Raw genomic sequence first — 16,557 nt, 5'->3', positions numbered from 1 at the left:
CTCTCAAACTGACCACATTAACTTGCGTTGTGTGCCACTTTGTCAAGTTGTGAGATTTAGAGTATATAAAAAAAAGAAATGTGGGTTTGGGCCTGCAGCCTGTGTTTGTCGTCCAGGTGCTGGAAGAGTTGGATAAAAAGAAATGCTTTCCTCCAGAAATTCACAAAGAGACATTTATCTTTTTTACAGAGCCAAACTTGAGCATTGAATGATATCCCAGATGTTTGCTGCATCATGCTTGTATCATTCCATTGCAAAAAAAAAAAAAAAAAATGCAATGTTTGCTTAAGAAGAAGTTCAGGTACTCATTCTGAACTGTGCAAAGGTTTCAGGCCACTATTAGGAATTGTTCAGTTGTACAAAGATGGAAGGGTGACATAAGTATGCTTAAAGCAACACTAAGGAACTTTCACTTTATGTTGATTATGGCGGCGTCTTTTTTTTTCCGTTCCGTCTTCAATTCCGCTTATCCGGGGTCGGGTCGCGGGGGCAGCAGCTTTAGCAGGGAAGCCCAGACTTCCCTCTCCCTAGCCACTTCAGCCAGCTCCTCCGATGGGATCCCAAGGCGTTCCCAGGCCAGCCGTGAGACGTAGTCTCTCCAGCGTGTCCTGGGTCGTCCCCGGGGCCTCCTGCCGGTAGGACATGCCCGGAACACCTCCCCAGGGAGGCGCCCAGGAGGCATCCGAACCAGATGCCCCAGCCACCTCAACTGGTTCCTCTCAACGTGGAGGAGTAGCGGCTCGACGCTGAGTCCCTCCCGAATGACCGAGCTTCTCACCCTATCTCTAAGGGAGAGCCCGGCTACCCTGCGGAGGAAACTCATTTCGGCCGCTTGTATCCGGGATCTTGTTCTTTCGGTCACGACCCACAGCTCGTGACCATAGGTGAGGACAGGAACGTAGATCGACCGGTAAATCGAGAGCTTTGCCTTTCGGCTCAGCTCCTTCTTCACCACAACGGACCGATACAGCGTCCGCATCACTGCAGACGCTGCACCGATCCGTATGGCGGCGTCTAATGGGCAAAAGTCGTAACGTTATGCCTGAAGGAAGACCATACTTCCCATAAGGACAAGCGCATTGGTCATTTTTGATTGGCCAATGTTGACCCTTTACGATCCTTTTATCTGGGTAGCTTCCCTTTTTCATTTTTTTTCATTTTTGTCTCATCAGACAAAACGTTTCAGTTGTTTTCGTGCGTCGACATTCAAATTGTCTTCCGTCTTTGTAACAAATGGGTAAAGGGGGAAGTGAGGTATGCCATAAAGCAGTCAGCACATTTGTAGTTTTTTGTGTGTGGCAGTGTTCCTACCATCCTCCTCAAAGTGACTTGAATGAAAATCAAATCACATTTCATAACCAATTTATGCAGGAATCTGGGAACAGTAATTCCAAAGGGTTCACATGCTTTTTATAGCAACTGCATTTAGCACATATAATTATTTATATTTTTCTCAGAAGGAAGACAAATTGTTAGGAAGAAAGTTAGTAAAGTAACAATAGTAAAGTAGCAATGCAAAAGATTAAAGTGCTATTAGGACAGAGAAATGTTTAAGAAAAAATAGAATAGAAAAAACAGTCACAGGCATTTGCGCTATAAAATGTAACAAAACATTGACTATTTCATTGTATGCCTTTATTCTCATAAAAATATATATTATTTAGACTTTATTCTTATAGATTACTATTTTTGACTTCCCATGAAATTGTAACTCTCATTCATGAGAATGAAATAAAGGCAATGCATACAAAACAACACCAAATGACACAAAAGTGTTAAATTATAAAAGCTCCTTTAAACAAAAAACGGAACAACAATTAACGTCATGGTTGACGTCTGAATCCTCCTTCCTGTTTATTGTTCTGACATTGTGGGGGAAAAAAGGGATTAAACAGCAGAGCCTTATTTATTTATGTACAGTGGACGTGTCAACGAAGTGTGAAAAATACTTATTGTCACATACTTTACATGTGACATTGAGCAGAAAAGAATAATCTCCAAAAGTACGATCATAACTGTAATGTTAGCAGTATATTTACCTCTGTAAATGTAAATAGCAGCAGTTATTATTTATTCGGACAATATTTGATTATGATGATGAGTAAACTTTATTAGCCGGATGTGCCTAAAGCAACAAAAGGGGGGTAAAATGGGATGCTCTATTAGTTTTATGAACGTCTGTGGAAGTACAATTTGAATATTATAATTATGACAAAGCTCCAGAAGCTTGCAGAAACAAAACAGGTTAAAAAGGTCAAATTTTACTCCCAGTGCTTGTGACACTGCACGACGACATTGCTGTGTATTGCCATTGTCGTTGTCCTGCGTCTGATGTAAAATGAGACGATAGTCAGCGTAACATGAGAGACAATAGACGCAGTGCACAGCGGTCTTCACTTTTCAACCACAGGCAATTATGATCCCAATGCTTGTCGTTTGAGTTACATGTCATGAATCATCCTCCAGGCCTGACCCTCACCTTGTCTTGCCCTGTCATATCGGGTTAGGATACGCGGGCCGAGGGACGTGACAGCTGGAACTGCTTCCAGTCTCTGTGGAACATTTCATTGTCGGAGAGACACGTGTTGCCATAAAAGCCTTTCTGTGAATGATATCAGTACAGTCAGGCACAAGAGGTTGCTGGCGGGACTACTTGGATGCGAGCTGCGCATTTCTAACAGTCACGTGACATGGTTTGGACTGACTTGTTCGACTTCATCTCCAGGAGTGTTTCGGAGTCAGCAAGAACGACTTCTGGCATAAATTGCATTGCACTCTCGTCTCTCAGTCCTTCTCATGATGGGGCTGGTTTCCGTTCTTTATGAGCGAATAAATCTGACCGGTGCCAAAGGGAAAAAAAATGTTTGATTAAAATTCCCCATTCGCCGTCTTAAGGAGCCCAGCTGCACTAAACTGTTTGTTTTCCACCGTGCAGCTGCGCAGTTGTGTATCACAGATAGGTGGGCCCGACTAAAACACTTGTTGTAATGGCCATCTGCCCTTCAAGTCACTGACTTCCAAATAACATTCTGACATTGGGAAAAAATGTATTTCATTATACTCTGGCTTGATCCTCACATCTTTTTTGTTATATGGAGCACTGAACTCGCCCGCACGTGCTCGTGTGATGCCAGAGCACAAATACTTGAGTCAAAGAGCAAACACGGCAAGACAAACACAAATAGGGACTGTCGCCCGAAGCCCAAGAATGATCTTGACGTAAGCAAAGGTGTTGAGAACTCAAGCAGGAAGCGTCAACTGCGGTTTGAATATGGAGTATTTATTTGAAAGACATACTGCAGCTATTTTATGAACAGCTCACCATTCACTCCAGACGTTAGCGAGAGCCCGCGCATTGTTTGTGCACCTTGAGATAACACGAGGAAATGTGGTTCAGCAGGTAAGACGTGTCTTTGAGCAACATTATCTGGGCCATGGCATCTTCAGTCGATTTTAAGGAAATGTTTTATCAACGTATATAATGACTGCCCAGCAGATCTACAAAACCCTCTTATGCCACGGAATGCATTAATTGCCCTCAGACTAAGAATAGCCAAAATGTACACTTTATTGCAAAATTTAAATGAATCTGATTAGTCAATTCATCGATAAAATAATTGATAGATTAATTGATTCAATAAATATTTGAGAGTAATAGCACTAAATACTAGCCAGTGGTTGTCGCAAGGGGAGCCATTTATTCCTATTGACTGGAAGCGGCAGCGCTGTGCGAATAGAGTATGTTAGCATTAAACATTTAAACCATAGTAAGTACTGTCTGCAGGGTATTAAAAAACGGGACTGTCCCGCTGGACATGGGACATCTGGTCACCCTAGTATTAATAATAATTGGGCCCACCCGTGCATTTCATGTACCCCCTTCAGTCTGGAGATGGGTCTGAGTGCAGCACAGTTTCTTTCTCAAAAACTCTTTTTCATAGAATGTGGACATTAACACCTGCAGACACACACACACGCACAAACACTGAAAACTGCAGTATGTGAAAGTGGGGGTTTATGCAGCAGTTCTATAAGCGAGAGTTTTTTTTTGCATGAGCACATAAAAATGATGGCTTCCAGGCGCTATACATTGTGCTGACAGTTTGTACACTGGACAAGACTGAACTGTCGAAGGGAGCCCAAAACCCTAATAATATGTATTTCGTGTGAAAAACAAAAGTCCCAGTGAACTTGGAATAACTTTATCATCTGTGGCTTCACGGACACAAACAGCAAGCAAGCTAAAAATATGCTAAAGACTTGTGGTACAAAGTTTCCCAAGGCCAGAGAAAGGAAATAGACAGACAGTTTCTCCCTGACCCCGTTACTGCCCCCCTCCCCCCTCCTGTAACCTCCTCCTAACAACCCCCATGGGGGATCATGTCTCTATGTGTAAAACAGACAGTCAAAAAGCATCCTGGAAACTTGAGAGGAGGAAAACAAGAGGACGTTAGGAAGTCCAATAAGCTCGAATGTAGTCAACGCAGTGGGTGGATAATCCTCTGGCCACACAGACCAGGTGCCAAAGCCAAAGAGCCTGAAAGTTGCACGGTCATTGTTGACTTTCGAAAATAAGGAGCTTCCTGGAAGCTGGTGGTGTGAAAGCCACCAGCACTCCACTTGAGTGTCTGCTCCGGATCCTTCTACTGACATACAGTGCAGGTGCAGGCGCCCTCTGCGAGTCGACTGCATCAACTTTACCCCCCCCCCCCCCTCCCCCCTCCCCCCACCCCAACACAACAGGCGAGGATATATGCACCAAAACATATCTACAATCTCCTTTAATAAGGGCAACAATCAGCCAGGCAGAGTTAACACAGGGCCCACAGAGACGCAAAACAATGTCTGGATTCTTCCAGCCTGAAGATGGCTATGGGAAATGGCAGGGATGCCAGCGCTGATAAGTGACCGAAGTGGGTTCGAGTTACTTCCAGCTGTCGGCAGCCGCGCATGCCTCTGCGGAACGTATAGTTCACACGTAATGCAAACCATTTCATTTGCACAACGCTTATAAAACTCTGGCAAGGGATACTCAATGAAGTCAACGGGCTCACACTTCAACTTGGTTTACATCACGGGAAAGAATTTGCAGCCTTCCGAGGATGCGAAGCCATGCATCCTCAGCTGAGAAAACACAGACGCTTACAGACTGTGACCTTGCAAAAGGATCGCTGAATTCAATAAAAACCTGTTGCAAATTTTATTTTTTTTAAATGCGGCATCTGGAGAGAGTCTGACTCACACGATGTGTACAATTATGGCGCTTTAATAGCTGAGCATGTTAAATAGTATCCACAGAGGTACTGATTTTCCACTTCAACCATAAAAAATAAGTTTGCCAAGTAGACAACAGGAAAAAAATCGCGCATTCTCTTTTCGTAATTGAAATTAAAGGGGGAAAGTCTTGTATACAGACAACTCACATGGGACCACATGAGTCCTCACCTCACCAGTGAAGGCCCTTTCCTCTCCATTAGTACATTTTCAAGCCAACCTAGAATGCTCTTGAAGTCCTCAGAAAACAATACTCCTTAAAATCATCTTATACAATACTGGAAAACGTGAACATGCATGAGGCTGAATGGAATGCATAAAAAATACTCTCTTCAACTAAAGAGGGATTTCCACATTCCTTATTGTCTTCTGGATTCTCTAAGAACATGCAAGTTCAACAAAACGGTGGTCATTCGCACATTTTGGCACTACCGCTGGGACTAAATTGTAAGGAACTGAGTGTTCAACAGAGTGAAAAAGCTCCCTTGTCTTAAAATCGGGACCCATCTGGAAAAGGTATCCTGTGAATGCAACACTACACCAGAAAGAAGGAGAAAAGCAGGAGTAAAACTTTGCAACTCAGTCTTTTATTTCCTTCCCTCTGCACCGTTTAGTGTTTCAGTTACACCCTACAGGCAGTAAAAACTGTCATCTAATCATATCGTCACACAATCTTAAATGGCATTTACGCCCATACCAGCCTGGAAAGGGAACCTATCTATGGATTAGAACGGATATGAGGTTTTTTTTTTGTGTGTGTGTGCGCGCAAGATCCATGATTGCATGAGCCCCTCCCAGACAGATGTAGCAGTGGCACGCTGACTGCGGAAGTGAGCGCCTACCAAACTCTCGCCAGTCTTTAATGTTTGGAAATAAGTTGCTGTTTTATGTTTACTAGGAAACTGCTGAGTAATTGTATGACTGGCCATTTAGAATCCTGCTCATTGTCTTGAATTGTTCGTCGTGACGAAGCAATTGAGGACAACAAGTTCCAGGTTGTCACATGTTGTGTCATAAGCATACAAAAAGAAAGGAAGTACTATTTCATCTTCATTGGAGTCAACTGTATCAATGCTTTGGCATTTGCTCTGTAGGTATTTTAAATGTATTGCAATATTCAAAAATGTGTTGCTGCTTGCTCAAGAAAACTGATGGATACAAATTTTGCGATATACAGTACTGTATATACTCAGTCATCACAAAATGCTTCTGTACATTTAAGAGCAAACATGAACAATTCATGTAGATTAATAAGGTAAATAAAATATCAGCAACACTGTTTATTATAATGCAGTGCTGTTCTTTACCGTTGCAAAACCTCCCTCCAATCCATTTTCTATGCCATTTATCCAGCTGAAGGTAGTTGGGAGATAGACCCTCTTTCGGTGAAAGGCAGACAATGCAAATGATGTGAGTCAACCACTACACTATCACTGACACATAAAGTTATCAATAAAAAAATATCGATAACCCTTTGAAAAACAAGGACATCCAATATTTCAATCTTAGAAAACTCTTGGGGCAGACGTTTGTGGGACTTTTTCCATTAATGTTACAATGACATCATTTTCTGAATTGTTTTTCAAATTAAAACATTATTTTAAAATCATGTTTACTATTTTTGTTGCTTATTTTCTGGGAAAATTCACGTTAGCCTAATTTTGAGGAGTGTGGGTTATTAACATCCACTTATGTCACTGACTAAGCAATAGCATTAAGAACCAGGGGTTGTTTCTAGGGTCAGAGGGTTAGGGATGCTGAGCTCCTGGCGAGGCAAGATCAATTTAACCCTTTTGTACACTTTCATGCAATTTCATTCCCACATTTATGAAGGAAAGAATTTTTTTTGGGTCACAGGCATCTTATCAGTTAGTTTTTCAGTAGCACTTTTGTTTTAAAGTTAACACACGCACAGGACAAACAGCTAGCGTCTTCCATTCCAATTCCAACAGAGGATAGTGGAGCTGACTAACCACCTGAAATGGTTCCTAGCTATACCTAACAGCATAATTGCAGTAATTTTGTTAAAATATAAGATGCTTAAAAAAGACAAAAGGACATTAAAAAAAACTCCTAAATTTTACGGGTGCTGGAATTCAATTTAAGGGTGCTTGAGCACCCCCAAAAATGGGCTAAAAACGCCCATGTTATGAGCTCTGTAAGCCAGATATACATTTATTTTATTCAAATTTGCACTTGTACCTTATGTTGTGGCCATTAACTAATTCACTGCCATTGACGCCTAATTTTTAATAATCTTTTGTTTTGTTTTTTTAATCGTGAGTTAACGAGGGAAGTCACACGATTAATTACAATTAATTTTAATCTTTAATCTTTTCTTGCTCTTCTTTTTTTTTAAGATTTTTTTTTAAAGATAATAAAACATTTGGGGCGTCAGGCGATTAGAATTTGTAATCGTAATTAATCGCATGGTTTCACTAGTTAACTCACGATTAATCACAAATTTTATATCAGTTCTAAATGTAAAAATTAAAAAATTCTAGGTTTTCATACTCTTGTTAACAAAAGTGGAAAAAAAAAGTTACACTAATACAATTTATTTTTTAAAGAGCTCAGTATTGTTCATTCGGTAATGTCATCATCATTGCTCTTTTTCTTTTTTTTCTTTTTTTGTATGTGGGTGAGTATGTGTATGTACGTGTGTGCGTGCGTGCGTGCGTGCATTCGTTAGTTCACCAAAAACCTATTAAAAAAATCCCATACCGTTCACCTAAACCGAACATCGCCGTCAGGAGACCCGAGGAAGGACCAAAGAAAACAAAGGAAAGTGAAATCCAGCACCGACCAGACACCACCCACCACCCACCGGGCCACCAACCAGAGTCCTTCACCAACCCCAGAAACATCTAAATTCCAACAAATCAGGGAGACCTCAAGAGACCAAAGGAGAGACTGAGGAAAGGAAGGACAGACGAAGCAGAGTGAGATCCAAAATTTTATATCTTTTGTAAATGAACAATAAAAACAATTCTAGGTTTTCATACTCTTGTTAACAAAAGCGGGGGGAAAAAACGTTAAACTAATAGACATAGTTAAAATGAATTTTTGACGTCTTTAGCCGTCAATGGCAGTAAATGAGTTAATGTGAAAGCAAACATGCACAGACTTGGAATCAGGATATTTTATTCAAAACAAATGGATGGGAAAACTTTTACAAGAAAACAGTTGAAATAACAAATATTAAAACGTCATTATAATTATTCTAGATGTAAGGTTAAGCCTATTTATAATTAGTAATGTGCTAAAATGAGTCAAACATGATTGGCGCACCATTGCATTGACGTTGATGGTTCGTGTATATCGTTGTGTACTCCACACACAATATACAAGTATCATTAGAGAGTTTTACCCACTGGCACTGAACTCCTCTGGTAAGACTGAGGTGAAAACATGATGAGATGGAAATGACTGCTGAATTAAAGCACCACTTTGATTGGAACGTGACTGGCCAATGTTTGGCAAAACATGAAGGATGACCTTGAATTCTCAGAGGAAGCGCAGATTGGCTCGCATCATCTCGACCCTCTCTTTTTTTTCTCCTCGCTCTGCTGCTTTCTTTCTCCAACATGACAGCACACACACAGCATCACAAATACCCAGATCAGTATTTGCGGCCTTTTCACACTTGTTAAAGCGCAAGAGGAGAATGAAGCGGTCATGTATGACATGCCAGAGCAGAGTGAGCAACTTCAAAGGGAGGCAGATGCAGGAACAACATCCTGTGAATACATTTTCTGGCCACCATTCCATCTGCCCGCGGGCAAAAATTGCGCTTGTTCAAATCTCTCCTGACCCCTCATCATCTCGCCGTTGAAATCAATCCCACTCTAACGAGACAATTTCCGATGGTAGAAGAGGATGTTTGGATAAATATGAAGTTCGCATTTACTGCATATAAAACATTAATTGGCTTAAAGAACACAACGCTTTCAATAAAAATGTTGCCTATAAAAACTGTTGCTAATTTCATGACTAGAATTTCAGTTACGAAGACAATGACAAGTGCTGTATCACAAATATTTGCTTTCATTTACTGCACACAAGCTCAAAAGTTAACAGATATTTTTGGCATCAGTGATTGCTGTTTGGTTAGTTAATAGAGAGATTATATAATGTAAATTTCGTAACCAATTTCCAAGAACCTTGAAGACATTCAATTGTGAAAAATGGATCAAAACTGAGAATTTAGAGAACAGACTAAAAAAAATGCTGCTCCATAATTTCTTTCACTTTGTTTATTTAGTGTATTTGGTGTACAGTGTTCCCTCACTTTTTGGGGGTGTTACATTACACGCCCACCCGCGATATGTGAATTTACGCAAAGTAGAGGACGTAAAAAAAAAAAAAAAAAATTTGGGGGGGGGGTGTTACACTTCTACTGAGCCATAACAAAGCTATTATGAGAAAAATAGCAACATAATAAAATATACAGTAAATCTGGGAGGGGTGGGGTGCGGAATGGGTGGTCAATAATCTTTGAAAACCCCGCAAAATAGCAACCCAAGATCAACCCCATAATGTATGAATTTTGGACCCAAATACAAATCCGCGATATTTTCGTAGATTTGGTGGGCGTAATTGGATGGAAGAAAGCGCTATCCCCGCCAATCGTAACGGCAGCCCACATTTACATTAAAATCAGGGTTGTCGGAGGCTCGCAGCGCAGTACGCCTAGCTTGACATTGTGGTAACAAAAATAGATTCATTGGGGTCTGTGCATGATATAATGGCAAGAAAACAGCAAGATCTCCCCTTCCAGATGATATTCTTGGCTGCATACAATGGCAATAGAGACTATTCTATTCTATATGTGATGTGGGCAATTGGAGACCACATTGAATGAAATCCACCGCCTGCGCCTCAATCGTATCCACAAAAATTGCATTACACCTGCTGCGCTACCAGTTAGACCTGGTTTTACCGAATCTAAAATCTCAACTACCTCAGCAGTTCGGTGCGCAAAAGAGGTGTATTGCATCTACGGAATTCATAAACACACAAGGCTAGACTTGCCCCGGCACGAAAAGTAAGATGTGCCCGTCTTTAGGTCGAGCGGTCTACTTTCTGTAACCAAATTGTCAGATGCGCTGCGCCAGAAGTTGGCGACGGCACTCTGTAAAGAAACATGACACATGCTCACTAACTACCAACTGTATTCTTCTGAGTTTATCAAAGAAAAAAATGAAAACTGTCCTTTGATGACCATTGTTGGCGTATTAGTGGCCATTGCTGGAGAAGCCACAACAGCATTGTGGTCCACCATTGTTGTTTTGGTTGTGACGTATTTGCACAGGTTCCGAACTTCCGTTTGGAAATTCCGCATGTGTCTTCACTCTTTTCACAGACTATTTTCAGATTTCAGGCGAGGCGTGCCAAAAAGCATCCACTCTACCTGTTTTTTCGTTTTGTTTTTTGTTCACAGGTTCCAAAATGCAATTGTCATGTAACTGAACACCTAAACAGACCTGTTTTTAACTTTTTGTGTTGCTGTTGTTAAAACAGTGACATGTAAAGAGCCCTAGTTCTCCTTTTCCTTTCATTTTTATTCCAACAACCACATTCTGTTGGAATAAAGCATCTCAGCTAGGATTTGTGTATTCGCCACCGGTGTGTCATGTCTCACTCTGCTGCAACATTGTACTGTGAACAACAGGGGTCCGCCTGCATGTCTACGGTGGCTGAGATATAGCACATAACCGAATGTGATATCGCCTCCCTATTCATCAACTTCTAATGCATGCTTTAATCATTTTTCATGTCAACTTGTTTTGATATTTGATTGGCATTGTTAATCATTCATAAGCCCTGAATAATTGCGGTTGCACCTGCTGGGGCATGCCTGTCTATTATACCCATGACCTGCAATTTCTGAAAATCTCCTCTTTTGCCTTCCTTGACGCGTTTATAATTTGAGTTCATTAATATACAAAGTGGCAGCATGAAACATTGAGAGGGAAGAAATGTCATATTTTTGGTGGGTATAAGACGGGAATGCCTTCTATTGTGTTCATAGCATGTTATAGCCCATGAAAAAGATATGTTAGCCCGGTGGGCAAATAGTCACCTATGCACTGGTGCAAACATGTATTTATGCAAACAAGCAAACTGCAACCCTCCTCTCAAGTATAGGTTGCCTTCTACAGAATAAATACAGTTACATGCAAACAAACCCCACAGGGAGAAGAGATCTAATGAGGCCCACGGAGACGTCGAATTGTCAATCAGCTCTTAGCATGCTGACACAGTCCACAACATCAAGAACATCATTTTTCAATGAGGGGGAAGCCTGTCAAATTGTGTCAGAACTCTGCAAGTCCGCCGATTTATAGTAGAGAAGGTAAAGGTTGCAGGAAGTAAGGATTAAAGAAGCGTCATAACACAGGGAAGAAAAAAAAATCTAACCACTTCCCTTGTTCCATGACTGCTTGCAACATTGGCCCTCCAGTGCTGTTCCTCAAATGAACAAATGCGGCTCGTGTATTTGAGTCTCGTGTGAGGGAAAACAAGAGGCAGACTCTCAGAGGAGGCCCTCGATGGTCGCAAGCTTGCTTCACTCTTGCCTTGAGTTGCGCCACCAACATACTGATCCCAGGTACTCATGCTTGTATCTCTGCCAGATTATTGTTTGACAGCACATGCAATTATGGCAACGTGTAATTGTGACACCCTCACTGCTTGACATGTCACTCACTTAAGGTGAAGTTCAACAGGATTTGTAAAGTCTTGGCTCGATTGCTGCTGAAGTCTGGCTCAATTTAAACTTGAAGGAAGTATTGACAATGCAATAATGATTTTAAAAGTGATACGGGAATAAAAAATTGAATATACACTTTCATTAACTCTTTATTTACTCGTGCAAATACTGTACATTTCAACACCAATGATTTATTTTGGTGACATTTGATATAATGTGATATCATATCATATGATATGATATAATATAAAATCATATAGCTATATTAGTCAGAAACATATTCAACTGTACATTTATTATCTGATGTTGCATAATACTGGGCTGTGTTTTAAATATTTAGTGACCCTTCAGCCTTCACAAACACCACCTAGTATGACTCAGCTATAACCACAATTATAAAAATATAGTGGAACAACACTCAGAAAAAGAAACAAAGACTTTTCTTAATACTTGCAAATGTAAAGCTGTTTTTTTTTTACTATTGTATTTAGTTAGCGAAACACAAAACAATTGTTTGATTCTACTTAATTGTTAAACTAATCAAATGCAATTTTGTGGTAAATGTTGAAATCATAGCATTAAAAGGTAGAGTTTGCGATATTCAAAAAAAATTTTTTTTCATACTGTATATGTTGTAACTGTCTGTATGACCTGACAGGAGAAGATTATTATCACTATACAATACTGTATTTTGATAATTCATCACTCTCTGGCCACAGTCTATGCCTCAAATAAATTTTTTGATGATCATTTCTAAACGTACTACTGCATAACGCTCACACACACCTTGTCTACCTTCACACCGATTATTGAAAAACATGCAGCAACAAAAGTTACATAGAAGAAACTGGACAGCCCTCAAAACAAATCAAGGATAAACATATGTAATTGTGATTATTATTTATTTATTTATTTTTGCACATGGCTACATTGCAGGGCCTGGAAAATCATCATCACAGTAATTGTTCTCACTGTTCTCATTTATCATTCCTCTTCTATTTATAATTTATTGTACATGGCAAATACAACATAAAACCGGTAACATTTCGTGTTTGGCAATTTTTCATTATGAATAAGCCATGCCACCTTGCCTAATGTCGACTTTTACACTGCTTATTGTTCGTATGTACATTCATGAGGGGCGTTGCTTTGGTAAGGGATGCGAAGGTTGGAAGGAAAAGTGAAGTGAGGTTTGGCTACCTTTTAAATTCGAAAGATTAAAAAATGTATATTAATATATACACAACACCCAGCACAGCTGTCAATCAAATACCACTTTTATGGCCTGGAAAAAATGATGCTACTTTGTCTAGCATATTTCTTATGCCTGCAATTAACTATGTTTGAGATGCGAAAATACCCTGACATTTATTTTTTCCCCAACTTAATTTATTGAAAATAACATAACCCAACATACATAGTGACGATTGAATACTGCAAGTCACATTTTAAAGGATACAGCTGTTTGTCCACCAGGTCACACTCATCCAAGGCCAACGCCAAGGCCAAATAACCACAAGCATATACACGCACACACAATCGCACAGTTGTCAACAATGTTCTATATAGAAAAAAATCTGATGAATTGACTTAAAGACAACCTTTGACCTGTGCTAAAGCCTAAGAATCCTAATTTTAATCAATGCAGATAATTACATTAAATCGTGCATTTTAACATCATTTAAGTACTGACATTGCCGTTTTGTTTTTTGAAATAATTCCCCTTCAATTGTTCTGCAATGGCAGCTTTAGGAACATAACCCACATAAGATTGTGTTGGTGTACCTAATTTGGTGGCCAGCGTGTGGATATTTGCCGCGTGAAACATAATATGAGAAGAAGAACAAAAGTTGGACGTCTTCATTGTGTGTTGGTATCTCGAGGGTTAAGAATAGCAGCTTTGCTGGACGAAGAAGTGTCGGTTTTCAGAGTAAACTCCTCCTCTGCACGCACGCTTGGGCTGCGCTCTTCCACTTGAGCAGCCAACTTGTTATCGGGGCACATTCTCGGGCGCGCGATGTGGAGGGAAAGAGCGACCGCGTCCAGATAAACATACTTTATTTGCTTTCATTTGTTTTACATTCATTTTAAACAACTCGTTTGACTTGCATTTCTTTTCGGAGTGAAACAACCTCACGTTGGCTCAAACTTTAGGAGGCAAAGCAGCCGCACATTCTCGCGTGTTTTTTTTTGTTTTTTTTGGGGGGGGGCTGTAGCCATTGTTTCCTCACACATGGATCTTTAGTGCATTGAGTAACCTCTCGCTGGCTTGGACTGCAGTAGTTTTTGTGGCCCCCGGGGCTCTACATGAGGACATCCCACAGTGGTCGGGACGCACGTTGAGGGGACGCACGCGCTTCCAAGGAGACAAACTTTGACAAGTTGTTGCAAATACCGTGGATTATTCTTGCCATGGACGTTAGGACCACGTCCAGAAGATGAAAAATGGACACTTTCTTGTAGTTAGTTGTATCTCTCCACTGAGCCGTTTGGACGATCTGATTACAAGTGGTTTGCTCTAGCGGTTGCATTCACGTTGTTTTTTTTCTTCCCCTCTTTCGATCCATTTTTACTGGTGTGCAAAAATGCCACAGCTGAACGGAGGTGGCGGGGATGATTTGGGGGCCAACGATGAAATGATATCTTTTAAAGACGAAGGGGAGCAAGAGGAAAAGATTTCCGAAAATGTCTCGGCGGAAAGAGATTTGGATGACGTGAAATCCTCGCTGGTAAACGAGTCGGAAAACAACAGCAGCTCGTCAGACTCGGAGGTAAGAAACTAAACGAATTGACTTTCACCCCTCTTTTCTGTGCATCTTTATGTTTGATTTGAATTTGTTGAAAAGTTTAACTAGTTTATGTGTGCGCATGCCCCCTGTCAGCAAGCAGAGAGGCGTCCCCAAACCAGAGTTGACTCTGAAAGTTATGAGAAAGCAAGAGACTACTTTACTGAAGGTAAGAAAGGCAAAAAGACTCAATGTGGACTCCAAAATAGTTTTGCGTGTGATGGCTAACTTATTTGTATATTTGCAGCACTGAGAAGACAGCACGATGGAGGTCTCTTTAAGAGCCCCCACTACCCTGGCTACCCCTTTCTCATGATCCCAGACCTCACCAACCCATACATATCCAATGGCTCTCTTTCTCCCAGCGCGAGAACAGTAAGTTTCCACGTCCTTTGCTAATCTCAAACTACTCCTTTCCTGTAGTCTCGCTCACTCTGCAGTCTGCACAAACTTTGGCTCGGCCTAAAAGTTTCTCGTGCACTGCCAAACCGCCATATTCCCTCAGAGTGGCCTCCCGGGGAGCTACTTCTTTGTCCTTCTGAGGGTGATCTAAATTACTCCCTGCCTTCTTGAGTTGTATTTGACTATGCAAATGTGATAGACTTATTCCAAAATTATTCAAATTTTTAATAACTCGTGGGAACTTTGGAGTATTTATTTAGTATTTAGCTCTGTGTGTAATGGTTGAGGTGTTTTTGTTCCATGCTACTACCCATCAGCTCGCTGTGTTTACACTGTGCAATTTATAAAGAAGTAGCTGAAGTCACACCCAATAGTCACAACTATGTAATAATACCTTGCTTTGACATAAATAGGTGTTATCACACTGCAGCGGCAGGGACAGTTGTCGTCCACATTTTTTAAAAAATGTTTTGAGGAGACAGATTTAAAGTGTTGATGGAGAGCTTGCAGGAGCTTGTTTAGTATGCCACACTGTGTGGTGGGTGTGCAGCTTTAATGCTAAAAATACTATGCTTTTGTTTTTATAGTTTGCATTCAGCACAATGTTGGGTGAATGCTAATTAAAATAAAATAAAAAAAGAAGACATGGTGATAATTTTTAGGTAAATTGAAATTACCCACTAAGCTAAATGTGATTCCGGCAGGGTGTAAGTGTTTTTTAATTTAGAATTTTCCCATAATTATATTCACGTAACTTTTAGTAGGCTATGCTTTATTATAAAAAGTCGAATGTTGGAGAGGTGCATTTCTCAGATTAGTCCATCCCCCAACCCTTGTCACTCCCGCCCCCCAAAAACAAGTACTTTCGTTAAAGCCCGCAGGCATCGGACTGAAAAGACCCCCTCCCATCTTTTTTTTTCTTTCCGTCGTCTTTTCACTGTTGCAGGCCCTCTCCCCTCACCTCCCTGTACCTTCCATACAATTAGAAAGGCGTTAGTTGACCATTGTTATTCTGAACAGTCTTGATGGCTTCATTGGAGGTCTCTCCATTGGGGCTCATTAACTAAATGGCCACTCTCTGCTCTCACTGGGCCATGCACGACAACTTGTAGCTCATATATATATATATATATATATATATAGTTCCATAATCGATGTCTGCGTGTTATTTATCTGATATGTTTATTTTTAAACATGTTTATATCATCTCATTGGCTACTTGTGTCTTTGACTGTTTTTACTTAAATTAAAGCTTGTTGCGTAAGATAAAAAAAATAGTGAAAAGCTTCGACCCTCATGAGCGAAAAAAGAATGAGGTCAATGGGGCAGAGCTCGCTGACTGTGTCTATCATCCCCATAGCAGAAAAAAAAAGCAAGCAG

At 40.6% G+C, this 16,557-nt stretch overlaps 1 protein-coding gene across 1 annotated transcript in view; it reads left to right on the top strand.

The window, feature by feature from the left end:
• Window positions 1–13,948: 13,948 nt before the first annotated feature.
• The window catches only part of tcf7l1b (transcription factor 7 like 1b), a 36,743-nt gene continuing 34,134 nt past the window's right edge, over window positions 13,949–16,557 (top strand). Inside the window, exons 1-3 of the mRNA XM_086076658.1 lie at window positions 13,949–14,760; window positions 14,872–14,944; window positions 15,023–15,150. Of these exons, the coding sequence (XP_085932784.1) occupies window positions 14,575–14,760; window positions 14,872–14,944; window positions 15,023–15,150 (387 nt within the window). The 5' untranslated portion in view covers window positions 13,949–14,574. The remainder of the gene's footprint in view (window positions 14,761–14,871; window positions 14,945–15,022; window positions 15,151–16,557) is intronic.

The sequence above is a fragment of the Leptonotus elevatus genome, chromosome 5 (genome assembly GCF_054856555.1).
Source record: "Leptonotus elevatus isolate MCC_2025b chromosome 5, RoL_Lele_1.0, whole genome shotgun sequence".
NCBI lineage: Eukaryota > Metazoa > Chordata > Actinopteri > Syngnathiformes > Syngnathidae > Leptonotus > Leptonotus elevatus.
Note: the sequence above shows the minus strand (reverse complement) of the source record. Positions and strands in the feature narration are given on the sequence as shown.